At 41.4% G+C, this 19,332-nt stretch overlaps 1 protein-coding gene across 50 annotated transcripts in view; it reads left to right on the top strand.

Moving 5' to 3' along the window:
* The window catches only part of CC2D2B (coiled-coil and C2 domain containing 2B), a 109,853-nt gene extending 91,089 nt beyond the window's left edge, over positions 1-18,764 (top strand). For 32 of the 50 annotated variants that reach the window (XM_081551650.1, XM_081551512.1, XM_081551628.1 and 29 more), the window contains 6 exons: positions 2,549-2,662; positions 6,297-6,431; positions 6,808-6,930; positions 12,321-12,379; positions 14,277-14,454; positions 17,049-18,764. In XM_081551650.1, the coding sequence (XP_081407776.1) occupies positions 2,549-2,662; positions 6,297-6,431; positions 6,808-6,930; positions 12,321-12,379; positions 14,277-14,454; positions 17,049-17,237 (798 nt within the window). In that variant the 3' untranslated portion in view covers positions 17,238-18,764. Of the gene's footprint in view, positions 1-2,548; positions 2,663-6,296; positions 6,432-6,807; positions 6,931-12,320; positions 12,380-14,276; positions 14,642-17,048 lie in introns of those variants that run through there. The other 18 variants (XM_081551496.1, XM_081551546.1, XM_081551503.1 and 15 more) reach the window with 4 other exon arrangements.
* Positions 18,765-19,332: the final 568 nt, after the last annotated feature.

The raw sequence follows: 19,332 nt of genomic DNA, 5'->3' as shown, positions 1-19,332 counted from the left end.
CAAATTTGCACTTATCTAGAATGTTTAGAGGCTGGATTTGAGCTGAAATGGATTTAGAGAGCACAGGACTAATTTGATAGGTCGATTACCCTGCCTTCTGCTAAATGGGAATAAGAGAGACACAAGCATGTGGTTTGTTTCAGGACCCAGTGATTCAAATCTGGTAAAACTCAAAGAGCTGTCTATTAACTCTCGACTCCTCTGAGACTCTTCAAAGTAATCAGAATGTGTTACAATCCTGCACAACATTGAAAGATAGCCTCTAAAGTAGCTAAAAGTAACTATAAACATAACCATTCTGGCAAATACCAGTGCTTCCAATGCCCTCCAAGCCAAACGGTACTCATAATCAACAGGTCACCACCGGCACAGGCTTCCTCTTGGCTGGTGTCTTCCCATTGCCACGAACTCTGGACTTGGGATGTCCCTGAGTGAATGACTAGTTAAATCGTCACAGGAGTTATTTCCTCTACCCAACATACAGTCTTTGAACAAACCTTGGTTCAAATCATACTTCAACCACCTGATAGCTATGTGACTTAAGTTATTCAGCTTCATTGGACCTCACTTTCCTCATCTGTGTCATACAGGGATTTTGAAAGGATAGGCAGCTGGAACACAGTATGTTAGTTATCTTGTTGTTCAGTCGCTAAGTTGTGTCCGACCCTTTGCGACCCCCTGGACTGCAGCAACCAGGCTTCTCTGTCCTTCATTATCTCCTGAGTTTGCTCAGATTCATGTCTTTTGAGCTGGTGATGCTATCATGCTATCTAACTACCTCATCCTCTGCCGCTGTCTTCTCCTTTTGCCTTCCATCTTTCCCAGCTTCAGAGTCTTTTCGAATGTTACTTACCTACTCTCATTCATTCCCTCCTTCTCTTATGAGATGCAGTCAGGGGAACCTCCTTGGCCTGACATTGAAGACTACTCATGTTCTGCTCTTCATTCTCCTGTTCATCACACGTATCTTTCAGAAGAGCTGTGTTACCATTTTTCCTAACCTCTATCCCTCACCATCACATCCAGCCAGTGTGTACTGATGTGGCCACATCTGTTGTTAAACCATTGAAACGCTTCCAGACTGACTGGTAAATAGTCACTCTGAGAGCTCCTGAGTTCCCCCTCCCCAAGCTCCCTGGCTACCACAGCCCTTTCTCTGGGACTAATGAAATGGGAGCTCGTGTTCAGTCTAAATGGTGCAGCCGAGTCTGCATGGTACAGCTGCTACTCAACAGCAACACATTATTGCCATATGAACATTTGGGCTCATATATTTTGTTAGATCCTTTGATTCATCAGGATAATCCAGAAATCCAGAGTTGTATGTGTGATCTTCCAATTTTTAAAAGCATTTTGGGACCAAGCAAAGCACACCTATGCTGTTGCTGCTGCTGCTGCTAAGTCACTTCAGTCATGTCTGACTCTGTGTGACCCCATAGACGGCAGCCCACCAGGCTCCTCTGTCCCTGGGATTCTCCAGGCAAGAATATTGGAGTGGGTTGCCATTTTCTTCTCCCAAACACACCTATAGATTGGAGTTAAATCATAGGCCACTGGTCTGCCACCTCTGCTGTGCTTTTCCTCTCCTGCTATAACTGCCTTACTAGGCACTCTGCATTTGATTACACCCACCCCTGCTGTTCAGGTCTTTCGGTGAAGGAAGTTTCCATCACTTTTCTTGATTGGGCTCCAACTCAGATCTCTTCTTCTGAATTAAGAGCACTATATTGGTACAGGGCAGAGTGACTCCATTGACCAAAGGATCCTTTCCTCCAAAAACATGGTGTGATTTCCTATCAGATGAAGTTCCTTAAAATATTAGCCAATTTTGTTATTCAGTCACTGAGTCATGTTCAACTCTTTGTGACCCCACGGACTGCTGCACACCAGGCTTCCCTGTCCATCACCATCTCCTGGAGTTTGCTCAAATTCACGTCCATTGAGTCAGTGATGCCATCCAACCATCTCATCCTCTTTTGTCCCCTTCTCCTCCTGACTTCAATCTTTCCCAGCATCAGGGTCTCTTCCAGTGACTCAGCTCTTCACATCAGGTGGCCAAAATATTGGAGCTTCAGCTTCAGAATCAGTCCTTCCAATGAATATTCAGGGTTGATTTCCTTTAGGATTGACTGGTTTGATCTCCTTGCTGTCCAAGGGACTCTAAAGATTCTTCTCCAGCACCACAGTTCAAAAGCATTTATTCTTCAATGCTCAGCCCAGTTTTCCCAGGGTATTTGTCCCAAAAAAAGCTGCCTCATTTTGGATGATAAAATGATTGGATCACACAGTATCCACATTAATTGTCCCATAATAAAGATGACCCTTATGTTCCAAGTTAATGTTCTCTCTTTCTAATGCCCTAATGTTTTAATAGGAAAAGTGTGTCAAAGCTTTAGGCTTTGCAGTCATCTTAGTGACCTGGCAAAAATGTGTGTGTGAGGGCGTGGAGGGACCCTGAATCTGTTGGATGCTTGCACTACTCAACTCTCTCTCCTCCCCTTCCTTCCTTTTTTTTTTTTTCTTCCTTGTTGCTTTTGTTTCACCTTAGCGCTGCATCAGTTTGGCTATTGGAAATAAGGAGGAGCATGCCATACTTCTCTGTAATTTCTTCCTGTATTTTGGAAAGAAAGCTTTGGTCCTTCTAGGAACCTCAGTGTTGGAAGTAAGTGTTGGACTTAATATTTAAATAGTGTAAACAAAACTAATTAGCTTTCAGTTGCAAGTTTTAAAGACCTCAAGTTTCCATTTTTTCACAAATTAATTAGGAAATTTCATAGGCAAACAGATAATTACTTAGGAGAATAATGTTGCTTCATCAAAATTTCCACAACACAAAGAATAACTTCCTTTTGTTTTTCTTCTTTGTAAAGTAGTACAAATAATAGATAGTACAAATGTTTGTACATAGTACAAAGTAGTACATATAGTGCTACTTCATGGCAGCAAATTTGGAAAACTCAGCAACGACCACAGAACTGGAAAAGGTCTGTTTTCATTCCAATCCCAAAGAGTGACAATGCCGAAGAATGTTCAAACTATTGTAAAATTGTGCTCATTTCACATCCTAGCAAGGTTATGCTCAAAATCCTTCAAATTATGCTTCAGCATTACATGAACTGAGAACTTCCAAATGTACAAGCAGAGAGGCAGAGGAACCAGAGATCAAATTGCCAACATTTGTTGGATCATGGAGAAAGCAAGGGAGTTCCAGTTAAACATCTACTTTGCTTCATTGACTCTGCTAAAGCCTTTGCCTGTGTGGATCACAACAAAATGTGGAAAATTCTTAAAGAGATGGGAATACCAGACCACCTTACCTGTTTCCTGAGAAATCTGTATGCGGGTCAGGAAGCAACATTAGAACTGGACATGGAACAACTGACTGGTACAAAACTGGGAAAGAAATATGACATGGCTGTATATTGTCCCCCTGCTTATTAACTTCTATCTGTGAGTACATCATGCAAAATCCCAGCCTGGATGAATCACAGGCTGGATTCAAGGTTACTGGGAGACATACCAACAACCTCAGATATGCAGATGATGCCACTCTAATGGCAGAAAGTGAAGAGGAACTAAAGAGCCTCTTAATGAGGGTGAAAGAGAAGAGTGAAAAAGCTGGCCTGAAACTCAGTGTTAAAAAACTAAGATCATGGCAACCAGACCCATTACTTCATGGCAAATAGATGGGGAAAAAGTGGAAGCAGTGGCAGATTTTCTTCCTTGGGCTCCAAAATCATTGTGGACAGTGACTGCAGCCATGAAATTAAAAGACGCTTGTTCCTTGGAAGGAAAGCTACGACAGACCTAGACAGTGTATTTAAAAGCAGAGGTATTGCTTTGCCGACAAAGGTCTGTATAGTCAAAGCTATGGTTTTTCCAGTAGTCACGTACAGATGTGAGAGTTGGACCATAAAGAATACTGAGAGCTAAAGAACTCTTGCTTTTGAATTGTGATGCTAGAGAAGACTCTTGAGAGTCTCTTGGACTACAAGGAGATCAAACTAGTCAATCTTAAAAGAAATCAACCCTGAATATTAACTGGAAGGAATGATGCGGAAGCTGAAGCTCCCATACTTTGGCAACCTGATGTGAAGAGCTGACTCATTGAAAAGACTCTGATGCTGGGAAAGATTGAGGGCAAAAGGAGAAGAGGGTGGCAGAGAATGAGATGGTTAGATAGCGTCACTGTTACAATGGACATGAGTTTGAGCAAACTCTGGAAGATAGTGAAGGACAGAGGAACCTGGCATGCTGTATGTAGTTCATGGGGTCACTAAGAGTTGGACATGACTTAGCGACTGAACAACATGGGGTTACTAGAAATACTAAATTATGTAGTAAATATATGACACTGAGAGCAGCACCTGGTTTATAGAAAATGCTCAATAAGTGATGGTGGTAGGTGATGTAGTAATAGTTATCATAGTAATAGTTATGTAGTGGTTGTTAACCATCTTCACCATCATCATCTTTATATGTTCCTAGAATTATATTTTAAGATAATTAAGATGTACCTCTCCCTATTTTCCACTGCTCAAATTTTAATTGTGCAAGAAGTGGGCCAGAAATTCACTAATTTGTACAACTTAATTATATACTCTTCTATTCAAACCTCCAGAAGGCTGCCTTATTAGGACTGTTTATTTCTATTCAATAATATGAACATATTAAGCATTTAAAACTTCCGCATTTGTTTTGGGTTTTTTTTTTTTTTTGGTCACGATCATTTATTTCTCTGTATTTCCTTTGCAAAGCTTATTATTTCTGTGTCCTGTTTGTTAACTGAAAACCTATGGCTAATTTCCCCGTGTGATCGCTCTGCTGTAGCTTTGAGCACCACTAGATGGCAGTAAACAGTGAACAATATTTTAACAAACATTTGTATTTGTACCTATGAGTCAACACTAGGTGGCAGTACTTAACCTATACGTTTCACCTTGGCTGTGTGGTTGAGGCGAAGCCTCTTTACCTGGGAAATCCCATGGACAGAGGAGCCTGGTGGGCTACAGTCCATGGGGTCACAAAGAGTCAGACACGACTAAGCAACTCTCACTTCACACACCTCAGCCTTATTTATTTCTCTGAGCTTCATTTATCTACCCCCTCAAAGTGAAACTGAAAGTCGCTCAGTTGTGTCCGACTCTTTGCAACCCCATGGACTATACATTCTCTAGGCCAGACTACTGGAATGGGTAGCCTTTCCCTACTCCAGGGGATCTTCCCAACCCAGAGATTGAACTCAGGTCTCCCACATTGCAGGTGGATTCTTTATCAGCTGAGCCACAAGGGAAGCCCCCACTTAAAGGAATAATGCTATTTACGGTTACCCTAGACAAGTTGTTAACCTCTTATTCTTCATGTGAAAGGCGGGCATGATAATCATACCTACCTCACAGAATTTGGAATTAATTCAAGTGAGAAATTAAGTAAAATTAGCATGAGCACTGAGTACAGAACCTGGGGTACATAAATGATAAATGGTAAGCAATTATTATCATTACCTGAAATTTTTATTTTTTGCTAAATAAGAAAGGTTTACACTTCAAAAGTGTGTGCAGAGCAAAATAATAACATAGTGATTACTTTTATTCCTCAAATGGTTTTCTGTTTAATTTCTCTCTGGCCCTTAATTCTAGATCTTATTCTCAAAATTAATTTGATGGCTCTTTAACTTCACCTAGCTTCTCAGAGCCTTGGACTCTAATACCAAAACTCTACATGGTGTTCACCCTTGATCTCTAAGTATATTCTGCTTAAAGCAGGGCTAATCCATATAGCTCCTTTGTGTGAGTTATACAAAAGTACCCCTATGCACTAGCACTAGCTATTGGGAAATGTTCTTCATATACTGATATCATCAGAACAACATATTTTATTGCTTATGAGGGTGGCAACACTGGCTCCTAAGTTCTCTCATTTGAATCCTCATGCTAGCCTGGGCCTGAGGATTTCTATTGCTTTGGTTTTTCCCTTTTCAAAAAAATTGTAAATATTCTAAAAAAGGCTTTTAAAAGGCTTTTAACAGGGAGTTTCCTGGTGACATAGTGGTTATGATTCTGGGCTTTCGCTGCTTTGGTCTGAGTTCAATCCCTGGTCAGGGAACGGAGATCCCACAAGCCGTGCAGCATGGCCAATAAATAGATAAATCATACAGAATAAAGAATCAATAAGGTGATTGATAATATTATCTGTAAAAAGTCAGAGATAGCATATGCTTACACTACAATTTCCAATACAAAAATGAGTTAAATCAGTCATCCACCAAAAATGATTATAACTCTTTCTTCGGACAGGGGCACGTGGCGTATGTATTAACTCAGGAAACTGATGAATATTTGCTTTGGAATCCATTAACTGGACAGTGTCATAAGCAGTTTGACCCATTTTGTCCGTTACAAGGGGTAGATTGTTTGTTTGATGGTGAAAACGTAAGTGTATTGGGTGAGGAGGGAAGATCTTAAGTTCTCTCCTCAGGAGTCAAACTTGTGGCTCTCTGCCCTGACTATACATTAGAATCATGTGCAAACGCTGAAGAAACCATAGATGTTCAGTTAGAACCCTGGGGTGTGGGGCCAGGGAAATCTTCTGTCCTCAAAACTCTATCCTTATCTTGAGGTAATTCTGTACCGCCTCCAAGGCTGAGAAGCAGCGGGCAGTCTGGTCACATGGCCCTGGAATTCTCTGTGCCTCCCTCCTCAGAGCGGTCCTTGGCTACTGCCACTTCACTGGGTAGTAGGACTGTAACCCGCTACGGGCTTCGTACTCCCACGGGCCTACGTTGATTCTGTGTTAATGTTTTAATAGGTCTGGTTCAATCTTCAGCAGAATAATTCACCAATGGCTGTGTATTTTGACTATTCAAAGGAAAGTTTCTGGAAACAGTTGCTTCCAAAAAATTATCAAGGAACAAAAACACAAAGCATTCAGGTAAATCACACTTTTTCAGGTGTGTCTCTATGAAAGTTAACATTGGTTCTGATCTTAGAGTTGTGACAGCTCTTGTTACCTTTATATAGCTGATTGCTTATTGAATGGTTTAGCAGTATCAATAAAATCCAGTTTTCTCTGCCATCCAGCCTGACTTTGGGCTACTCTGGTCCTTTTCCTCTATTTGCAAAAGAAAAATTGAGAAGTAGGCATCATCTTAATTGTGAATTTAGGTTTTAGAGTAAAATTTTTAAAATGTTCATCATGAAACAGAAAATATAATGTCCAGATGGTGTAATAGGTTCTTACTTTGACCTTGCACTTCTACTACACATCCATGACAATAATAAAGCATAAAAATTGAAAAACAAAAGGCTTATCTGGGCTCTGAACCATGATGGGTATCTCATGGAATAGAGACAGGACAGAAACACCATCAGTGAGCAGGGCCCAAAGAGGATGGGAGCAAAGTCTAAAAGTGAGTCATGAAATCCAGGGAACCAGAGCCAGTCTCACTTTTCAAAGCCAGGACTGTGATGGAGCTTCCCTACTTTGCTCCTCTTGAGAGAAGATGAGAAAGGTAAGCTGCAGACCCGTTACCTAGAGCTCAGTAGGTAAGAGACTAAAGTACAGATCAGAGCATCAGGAACCAATCTAACCACCAGACAACTTGGCCAGGGAATCTGTGGTGTGCTCCTTACCACTTTGGGAAGACACCCAAATTCCATTTCAGCAGCCGTTTCTGGATTGAGAGCTATGGTATGTCAATGTGCAGGCAATTGCAAAATTCAAAAACTGGGAGCTATGACCCAGAGGAAGAAAAAGAAGGGGGATAAGAAAAAGAACAATGGAAAAATAGGAAGAAGACAATTCATAGAATCAGAAACTCCAGAGCTCAACCTCACTCATACTGAGGGAAATATAATTTAAAACATGATTTCACATGTGTAAGATTGGGAAACATTTTTTTAAGTGTGATCATACCAAATATTGGCAAACAGGCTGAGAAATAGTGGGAATGTAAATTGCTATAAACTCTTTGAAAATCAATATGGTAAGGTTGGTAAAATTGAAAAAACTCAACCTTTGATCCACCAATTCAACTTCTAAGTATGTACCCTAGCACAGAGAGATGAGCACAACAATGGTCGTTACTGAATTGCTTGAAATAGAAAAAAAAGAAAAGGAGACAATTTATCAACCAGAAAATGGGCACATAAGTTGTCAAGAACCCATACTATGAAATCTTCTATGTGTGTATGTGTAAGTCGCTCAGTCATGCCCGACTCTTTGCGACCCCATACACTAGCCCACCAGGCTCCTCTGTCCATGGAATTCTCCAGGCAAGAATACCGGAATGGGTTGCCACTCCCTTCTCCAGGGGATCTTCCTGACCCAGGGATCAAACCCAAGTCTCCTGCATTGCAAGCAGATTCTTTACTGTCTAAGCCGCCAGGAAAACCCAAAGTCTTCTATACAGTAGTAAAAAAGAATATGTGAAACTAATTTACTGTAGCTCTCAACTTGACTGTACATCGATGACATCAGAATCTCTGAGTGAAGAGCCCACACATTGGTGTTACTTAAAGCTCCCCAAGTGATTCCCACATGTAGCCACCGTTGAGAACCACTGACCTAGAGCCATTGTATCAACATGAGTGAATATAAAAAATGTAATGTTGAGCAAAGTAAAGGAGATGTGAAATGACACATATATATGAAGTTTGAAAAATATGTGTTTATATATATATAGATATATAAGTGAAAATGTTAATTGCTCAGTCATGTCCAACTCTCTGTGACCCAATGGACTGTAGCCCTGCAGGCTCCTCTGTCCATGGATTTCTCCAGGCAAGAATACTGGTTGCCATTTCCTTTTCCAGGTGGTCTTTCCAACCCAGATATTGAACTCGTGTCTTCTGCTTGGCAGGTAGAAAGAATACCATCTGAACCATCAGGGAAGCCCATAGATACATAGTGATAGTATAAAAGCTTGCATGAGAATGATAAACACCGAATTTAGGATAAAGGTTACCTTTGGAGAGAGAAAAAAGGGGAATGAGATCAGGAAGCAGTATATAGAGTACTTTAAGTCTATCTGTAATGTTTTACATCTTTTTTAAAAATATGTTTTATTTATTTGGCTGTGCATGTGGGATCTAGTTTCCTGGCCAGGGATCGATCCCAGGCTCCCTGTATTGGGAGGGCAGAGTCTTAGCCACTGGATCACCAGGGAAGTTCCTACATCTTTTTGAAAAATCTAAAACAAATATGGAGGAATACAAAGGTTAGATATAGCTAGGTGGTATGTATGTTGGGTGCATGCTCATTACATTATTCTCAGTGCTTTATCTGTATGTTTGACATAGTTCACAATATCGAAAAGAAGGAATGGTGGTTGTGGGGGAAAAGAAATCAAACGGTACCAAAGTATATAAAATGAAGAGTTTCTTCCCTCTTCAGCATTTTTTTCCCCACTCTCTAAGAAATAACCACAGTCAGTAGTTTCTTGTGTATCCTTCTAAACATTTTCCTTGCAGATGCAAGCATTTATATGTCTGCAAAGTCATTTTAAGTAAGGGGAAATGTGCTTATCTCTCTTGAGCAAGCCACATTTACAGCAACCACACAATGCCTTGCTTGCCTATCCCAAAGTTGTGACCAAAGCATTTGGTTGCAGCCTCCTAGGGGGAGAACAGTATATTCAGAAATGAGAATTTTTGTTTCTTTTAACCATTCTCTTATTAATTCAGGTAACATTTATTGAGTGCTGCAATGGGTCAGCACTGTGTTAGGTATAGGTACCACAAGGAAAAAGAGTTGGATGTTGGGAAAGATTGAGGGCTAGAGGAGAAGGGGGCGACAGAGGATGAGATGGTTGGATGGCATCACCGACTCAACGGATATGAATTTGAGCAAACTCTGAGAGATGGTGAAGGACAGGAAAGCCTGGCATGCTGCAGTCCACGGGAGTGCGAAGAGTTGGGCACGACTTAGCTACTGAACAGCAACCGTGTTCTTGGAGCTTGTGTTCTAGAAGAGGAAACAGAAGGAAACAAACACTTGGAGTAGAGAGAGATAAATGCCATTAAGAAGAAATGAGTGTGCTTTGGGGAGCACAGAGCAGGAACCTGAGGGGAAGGGGAGCTTCAGGGCTTCCTGGGGAAAAAAGTGATGACCAGCAGCAGGGTGAAGAGGAGTGAGCAGCTAGAGCTGGTCTCGATGAAGATTAGTGAAGAGAGTAGTCCCAGCACAAAGCGGAAACAGCAGGCTTGAAGGCCTGCTGTGTGTGTGTTAGTCGCTTAGTCATGTCTGACTCCGCAACCCTATGGACTGTAGCCTGCCAGGCTCCTCTGTCCATGGGATTCTCCAAGCAAGGATACTGGAGTTGGTTGCCATGACCTTCTCCAGGGGATCTTCCTGACCCAGGGATCGAACTCAGGTCTCCTGCATTGCAGGCAGATGAAGACCTGCAGGGCCAAGTGTCTGTCACAGAGCTGAAAGGCCAGCATGGCTGCTACCAGGGGGTGACCGGAGATGAGCTGAGGTCCTGGTCAGGATTTTGGCTTTTATTCTTTATTCAGCATCACCAAGGCAAGGGCTGCCGTAATCAAAATTGTATTTTTAAAAGCCACTCTGACTGACAGTGGAAACTAAACCTTTTGTCAAGTTGAGTAATTAAACAGAAAACTCATAGTTGCATTTGACGTACATCTTTACTGATTTCTTCCCTGTGGGCCAGTGGCCCTTGATCTTCTGCCTTGTCACACACATACCAGAATAAACTACCATCTGTAGTGAATGCTGTTTTGTTTTGTTTTCTGTTAATCACAATTGAGAACATAAATTTGAGTGTGTGTGTGAGAGAGAAATGGAGTTAACAGGGAAATCCTCTTGAAGTTTTAAAGGTTATGAATTCCCTGAAAGGGGCCTTTGCCCAAATGGGAATTAGACTAACACGCCATAAACATATTGGGTCAACATAAGAGCCTCTTTTTCAGGCCTGAAGGTGGTCTAACTAATCCGCAGGAGTTGCCAGGTTAGGGGCGCAGGGCAGTGTTTTGGAGGGGCAGACAGTAATTGAGGACAGCAGTCGGGATTTGGTTTACCTGCCCTGCCTGCAATAGTTGGTGGCCTCTGCAAGATGATGCTGGGGTTCAGACTTTGCTTTGTCCAGTATTTCATCTTCTGCCATATTCTACTCTGGGCAAATTCACTGTGTCTGATCATATTCTCTAATCTAGTGGTTCTCCAACCATGGCATCATAACCCTCTGGAGGGCTTGTTAAAAAGCAATTTGCTAGGCTGTATCCTCAGAGTTTCTGAGTCAGTAGGTCTGAGGTTGCTGACTCAGCAACATTTTGCTGAGGGGTGGGCATCACATTTTGGGAGCCACTGATTTAGATCAGGACATGATAGACTGAGCCTCCTCAAATCACCCCTGAAATTTTCTGAGACCTAGAGTCCTAGCAAATGTTTCCTCCCTTACACTCATGAGGGGGAAGCATCTGTCCCTGTCTCTACAGCGCCTCTGTTTCTCAGCTCATAAATGTTCAAAGTAAAGACTCTCTAAACCCAGTCCCACTCCTCCATTCTTGTCTATGTGAGCCCTGCAGGGAGTTTGGGTAGGAGGGAGGGGGTTGGAGAAGTCTTTTCCTCGTCCCAGAAAATCCAGCTCAGCGGAGCAACATGGGGAATCACAGTAGAGCCTTGCTCGCTGCTGTTGCTCGGGTGCCTGAAGCAAAGTCTTGAAGACAGCAGAGATGGAAATGGACTCTGTGCATATGCTGGCATATGTGCGCATGCATACCTGTGAACACGGAGACCTGGCTGCTGCCTGCTGAAAGAATCAAAGGAGGAGGAGGGTAAACCATGTCAGAAGAGTAATAATAACAGTAATATCTGACCTCAGTTGAGCAATATGTGCCAGGCTTTTCACGTATGACTTTATTTTAAAACCTTCGCATGACCCCAGGGAAGTAGATGCTCTTATTGTCCCTCTTTAAAAGATGTGGTGACCGAGACTCAAAGCGGTTAAGTAATTTCTCCAAGGTCAAAGTTAATAAGCAGATGAGACCAGTACAACTTCCAAAGATTATCTGATGGAGTGAATAAGTATGCCAAATTCTTATTTGAATGAACAAACAGATCTGTCTCCTGAGAAATATCTTTCGTAAATCCATTTCTCCTTCCCTGCCCTGGTGAAGTAGTATTAAAATCAAAGGAAACACTGTGATCTGTGTTAGCTTTGTGCCCCTATTATTGAGTGTTTCTGCCACATGAGACAGATTTAGGTTGCCCCACCCATTATGATCAGCACTCCAAGGGGTGACTGATATAAAGATGGCCTCCCTAGAATATTTTCTCACTTTCAGTTTTCTGTATTTCAGCCTGAAGAAATAATTTATTCTGATACTAATAAGAGCATGGTAGAAGATCTAAAGAACAGGTATGATCTCTATTTCAATGCTATGATTATCATGTTTTCTCCCTAATCTCCCATTCAGCCACCCTTCAGTCCTGTAACCCAGTCTCTCAAAATACCTATTAGACTCAGCAACAGAAGCATGAAATGGAGATTAAATAGTTACTTCCATTGAGTCGTCTGCCTCTTGGCCCTTGCATAAAAAATCAGCCCCTCTGCTATACACAATACTCCTTGAAGAAACATGCCAAGTTAAATACAGTTGCATCTGGACAACATTGTGGGCTGCTATTGGGAAGTTCTCAACACAGACACCTGTTGAGCCTTATAGTAATAATCAATAGCTAACACTTCTTGAAAGAACAACAGGGGTGTGGTAAAAACATCCGAGCTGGGTAGTAGAAATATCAGTACTGTCCCTGGTAGCCACCCTCATGCACATACTCCACACACACACAAACACACACACTCTTCCTGAGGAGTTGCTCAGTCAAACCCAAAGTGTCACAGCCTTTGCAGCAGACATTGCTCCTACTCCAGATATGTCAGAAGCTTCTCGATCTGACTGCTTCCAGTGACTCATGCTGACACAGCAGGCTGGCATGTAAGCCGCTACCAACTAATCAAAACAGAAAAGGACAAAAAGCATTTTGCCACTCCCTTTTCTCACTAGCACATGACCCGCACTTCTTACTCCCCTTCTTCTTTCCCAGCTCTTAACCAAAAAGAAAGGAAGAAATGCACTAGGAAAATGGTCTCCAACTTTTAGTTTTCATCAGAATTGCTTCTGGAACTAAATATAGGTGCCAGAGTCCAGGATCAGACCTGTTGAGCTACTATCTGGAGGATAGTGAAGTATTTTGATAGAGTTGTACTGGTGATTCTGGTGTGTAGCCATGACTGAGACTCTGCAAACTCAAAACCACTTACTTAACTTTATTACTCAGCCAAAAGGAGAGGCCCAGCACACAATAATCCTCTGCAGAGGAAAGGCTTCCCCCCAACCAGCTCACACTGGGCTCCACTTTCTCCCTCCGCGGAACAGTTCCTCAGCAGACACTGTTTCAGAGGCAGGATAGGTAGGTGAAACTCCCTGCCTGTGTAGAGCATACATTTGGGGGGAATGATCAGATCAGGGAAAACTGATCATCATACGGATCAGTCCAGTGCTCATTTCGTCCCAATTCCACTTGCTGGATTAACTGATCTAATAACCCCTCTCCTGCTAACATTACCCCAGACAATATACCTGGATTTTTATAAAGGCATTTCTTGGAAACACGACATCATATGTCAGAGGATGGTCTTGGAGAATAGGAACGCCAACCCAGTAATCAGATGGTAGCAAATCACACCTAGTAGGCAGCTGTCTACACACAGGGAACTGAAAGAAAGAAGTGCCTTTGAGAACTAATTGCTCGCTACCCCAGGAAGCATCTTGCTTCCTCAAGCCAAGCAAGAGCCTGATCTCTCCCAAACCAGATTAATGTGGTTGATGGCAGATATCCGTCACCATGGAGGTCTGGTTTTCTCCTACATCAAAAATGTATCATTTTTTAAAATTGTGAATGACTATATATTTTAAACATTTATTTTATTTATTTGGCTGTGTGGGGTCCTAGTTGCGGTGTGAGTTGGGTCATGCAGGATCTTTGGTTGCAGCACATGGCCTCTCTAGTTGTGGCACACGGGTTCCAGAGCTCTTAGGCATTTTACTTGGGGGGGGGTGGTCTTAGTTCCTTGACCAGGGATTGAACCTGCATCCCTTGCATTGCAAGGTAGATTCTTAATCACTGGACCACCAGAGAAATCCCCACAGAGTATCATTCTCATACTTGAGTAAATGTGACAAAACTTTTTTTTCACATTTATTAAATGAGTTGTAATTTATCATAAAATGATCTTTGCATTCTTACCTTAGGATTGAAAGAACTCTGAAGTGTAAAATAATGGAATGGCGGCCTAAACAGCCAACACGTTGGAATAGACAGTGTAGTTTCATTTTACGACAGATTCTTCCTAAGTTAGAACTTGGTACTGGAAGCTTTGTTTCATCTGAAGAAGAGAGTGAATTTGAAAGACTACTACAATTTTATTGGGTTTGTATATGATTTAATGCATTAGTGACATTTGTTTTATCTATGATGTTAATTGCCAGATAATAGTAATCTCAAAAACCCCTGAGATATCTTTTATCTTGATCTCATGTTATACATGCTATGTCATTAAAATCCACTTAGGTATAGACTGAGACTTTTCAAATATAGTGAATAACTAGTACTGTGACCAGATTGCATGACATTTTCTTGGAATCAGTTTTATGATACACAAACCACAAACTTTGGAAAGAGATGCCCAAAAGGAAATGACTTGCAACTAAGAAACTAAGAAATGATCTCTAGATGGTAGTAATAGGACGGGTTCCCTGTCCTTGGTTCTGGGCAAGAGGACTTCAGGCAAATTTTAATACCTTCCATATGCAAATTATTCTCAAATTTATACATCATAGCCTGGACTTCTATTTTAACCTCCTCTCGTATATTCACCAGCACATTTGACGTCATCCTGGATGGTAAAAAGGCCTCTCAAATTCAAGTCCATAATCAAACATGGCAGGCATTTGGTGTATTTTAAAGTCCTTCTTTTCTTCCCCTACCAGTATCCTGAGTTCTGAGAATCCTCTCGCCTCCTCTTGCCTATGAATTGTTGCAGTAGTTTTTGGAAGCCCCAGCCTCCCAAGAATGATATTCTTTCCCCCTTCCGTCCTGTAGATCAGAAAATGTCCCCTAGAGAAAGCCTCGGAAAGAGGAAAAGAAGCTATCTGTTGGAAGTTGATACTTAGGCTGCCAGGGTGGGGTCTGCAGGCACTACTCCTGAATAGGGAGGTAGTTGTTTTGTTTTGCTTTCTTTTTAATTGAATTAGGGGGTAAATAGATAAGCAAAGTATTGTTAAGACAAGGTTTTAGAGCTCCTTTGTAAAATTATCTGCTGTTTAATAACACAGATTCTAAATCTAGACTGAATCCTGCAGCTTGGGTTCAAATCCTGGCTCAACCACTCACTAACTTTGACCAAATTACCCAACTTCTCTATACGTTCTTACCCCATTGCACAAGATAAACAAGGATAAAAATAGTTGGCTATTTTGTGGGTGTGGTGAGGATTAAGTGAGTTGCTTAACCATAGTACCCAACACTTACTAAATGTTAACTATTATTTGTATTCCATGTGGCAATCATTGTGCCATTCACTTGGGGTTATGACAGTAAATGAGACAGATAACATCTTGAGCATTCACAGAGATGATGGGCTTGTTATGTCAGAAAACATGTAATTGCAGTGTAATTTATTAAATAAACTAGGGAAGGATAGTGTACTATGCATTCACAAGGGAAGAGAACGTGAAGAGATTTAAGGATCAGAAAAGTAAGCAATCTGAGGCTTGAAAGCAGCTTATGATTGTCCTTTGTAAATTCTTTAATAGATAATTTTACATGAGACCCATGTCCCATATCCTTTAATCCTGTCATCAGAGGAAATGAAAGTGAAAGTCCCTCAGTCATGTCCAACACTTTGCCACCCCATGGACTATACAGTCCATGGAATTCTCCAGGCCAGAATACTGGACTGGGTAGCTGTTCCCCTCTCCAGGGGATCTTCCCAACCCAGGAATCGAACCCAGGTCTCCCACATTGCGGGAAGATTCTTTACCAGCTGAGCCACCAGGGAAGCCCAATCCTGTTATAGATATCAATAAATATAAACTGAATCAATGTGAAATAAACTCTTCCAAAATGCTCTTTTAAATCATTTATATGACCAAGAAGTTTCCTTGTTGGCAGTTTGCCATTGCAGAAAAAGTGCAAATATGTGGAATGTTAAGTGTATGCTATGCTATGCTATGCTAAGTCGCTTCAGTCGTGTCCGACTCTGTGCGACCCCATAGACGGCAGCTCACCAGGCTCTGCTGTCCCTAGGATTCTCCAGGCAAGAATACTGGAGTGGGTTGCCATTTCTTTCTCCAGTGCATGAAAGGGAAAAGTGAAAGTGAAGTCGCTCAGTCGTGTCTGACTCTTAGCGACCCCATGGACTGTAGCCTACCAGGCTCCTCCGTCCATGGGATTTTCCAGGCAAGAGTACTGGAGTGGGGTGCCATTGCCTTCTCCGGTTAAGTGTATAGGCTCTGGCATTAGACAGACCTGGCTCTGCTCTTCTCTCTATTAAGTGGGGTTATAGCAAAACCTGCCTCAAAGGGTTGTTTGAGGATTAATTATGTATGTGAAGTATTTAGCACTGTGCCTAGAACATAATGCATGATCAGTGACTTCAGTTGTGTCCGACTCTGTGTGACCCTATGAACTGGTGCCTGCCAGGCTCCTCTGCATGGGATTCTCCAAGGCAAGAACACTGGAATGGGTTGCCATGCCCTCTTCCAAGGGATTTTCCTGGCCTAGGGATCAAACCTGTGATGTCTCCTGCGTCTTCTGCATCACAGGCAAATTCTTTACCACTGAGCCAACCAGGAAGTCCCCTAGAACTTGGTAAACACCCACAAAATGATAACTATTATTATTATTATTATTATTTTATGACTTCCATTTCTTTGAGGCTTCTGTAATCTCTTTTCATACAGTAATTCCAAACCACCTACATGATTGTAATGTGGGTTTATGTATTATTGTCTTTGGTCTAGATCACAGGATTTCCTATCCAGATGCCATACACTGATGTACAGTCAGTTATTGATGCTGTGTATCAAACTGGAATTCATTCTTCTGAATTTCCACAGACAGAATTTGCTCTAGCTGTGTACATTCACCCCTACCCAAACAATATATTATCTGTGTGGGTCTATTTGGCTTCATTAGCTCGTCATCAGTGAAAAGGAAGAAGATAGAAGAAGAAGATGGTACATGGGCCCCCAGCCAGAAGACAGAGTTTTCTGGTACTTGGGATTATTCTGTTTATCCTCAAGTCCAAACAAGCATGAGCCCAATTTTTGGCTCACTTATAGAGTTGGGCACAAGACTCACTGCCTGAATTTCTAGGGCCAAGTATAAATGACCTCCTCATCAGAGACCTCATCAAGGAGGACCCTTTGGAAAGTCTGGCACCTGGGGTCACTGTCTACAGTAGGTTTTATTCTGGGAAAGAAGCAATTCTGGCCTCTCTCTAAAGCCAGTGTTGCTCTAGTTGAGGGCCCCCACTACCTCCATCAAAATCACCTGGAAAGCCCTATTGAAAATGCAAGTTCCCACATCCCATCCAGGACCTACTGAATCACGATCTCTGAGAGTACAGCTCCAGAACCTACGTTATTTAAAACAAGCTTCCCAGGCAATTCTCTTAACCAGTTAAGAATGAGAACCCTGCCTTACAGAATGCTGTCATTACTAAAATGAGGCTGATAACTTTGATGATGGTTCTGATAGAATTCCAGGCAGGAGTTATTCAAATAGAAACCCATGAGATAAAAGATTATTTTACTGGTTAAGAATAAGAAGGAAATATGCCGTGTTGGGTTAAGGACAGCTTCTGGGGGCTTCTTTAAAGTTTTCTCTTTAGATACTACTGACCTAAAGTCATTTCACCTCCAAGTATTTAGAAGAGACTCTGAGGAAACACTACTTAAATTCTTTCCTAATTCTGTGAAAAAGGGAGATAAAAGTCTTACCCGAATCTCAGAGTCCTCTTTATCTTAATGAGCAGCTCCCCATTCTGCCTCTGGCACTTTCTGCTGCTTTTCTCTCACAATGGTGCCCCAAGGAGACCCATCCAGGGCCTCAAGAAAGAGTGGATAGGGGTCTAAGTAGAAAACACTGTACTTTATTATATTTGATTGTTCTGTACTTCATTGAGAAAAGTGTTCAAATAGTTTATTTAAATGCTACATAACAACTTATTTTTTAATCAAAGGATAGATTTCCAAAGGTTTATGAGAGCAATTTTATATGAGGTTAAAGTAAGAAAAAGAAGATTCACTTCTCTGACTGTAGTAACACTGGGGCTCCTTGAATCACTCCCAGAGAAGCAGAGAGCAAAAACCCCAAATTCATCCTCAGGGAACCCTCTGCCTAAATCCCCTCTCCCAGTATACCTGCAGAGGCCAGAGAAGACCTCATTTATTTGCAGGATGTTAGTCTCAGACCAAACTCAAGATTACTAGAAAGAAAGGGTATGTAGGTAAAGAGAATGTTTTTTCTGCAAGGTTAAAACTTTGTTATGTATGTCTTCTGGCATGCATCAGAAAATGATCAGAATTGTTTTTATTTGAATGTTTGTGTTTAAATGCTGTAGGAGGTTTTGTTATTAACAAGTTTCCCACATCAATTGGGGTAGCACAAAATGATATCTGTGGAAAGACAATTTGCTAAATAAAGGCTGAACTCATGCAGTTCATTTCTGTGCATGCTGAATGTTTACATAGCTATTTTGTTAATTTTGTTTGTGGTTTTAGAATTGATAGGCAACTTAAGAGTAAGGTGAAAAATTTTCATAGGCAAGTGTGCATTATATTCTGTATTACATTCATTTTTAAATATGTGTATGTATTTCTCAACTAAAAATTTTTCTTAAAAATTGTGTGATTGTAATGAACCATGTTTTTTCATTTGACTGTTTTAAAAGTACATGATATTAGATGTAATGTATAATTTTAAAATTTTTTGTTCAGTCACTCAGTTGTACCTGACTCTTTGCAGCCTCATCCACAAATAATTACAAAGTATCCATTATGTACCAGACACTTCAGTATGTGCTAGAGAACAGTGTGAAGACATTCTTACAAGGAAAAACAGATCATAAGCAAATAAAGAGTAAGTAGGTGAGATAATTCCAGGGTATGATGAGTGCTATAAAGGAAACAAAAATGTTGGCGTAATGGAGAAGGACTTTGATGGGGATGGAGGGTATAAGCAGAGTAGTGGGAGAAGGCCTCTCCACAGAGATGTTTTGAGCTGAGATTTAAAAGATGATTT

The sequence above is a fragment of the Giraffa tippelskirchi genome, chromosome 2 (assembly GCF_054371585.1).
Source record: "Giraffa tippelskirchi isolate mGirTip1 chromosome 2, T2T-mGirTip1v1.2.pri, whole genome shotgun sequence".
NCBI lineage: Eukaryota > Metazoa > Chordata > Mammalia > Artiodactyla > Giraffidae > Giraffa > Giraffa tippelskirchi.
This window is presented reverse-complemented; position numbering and strand designations above follow the sequence as displayed.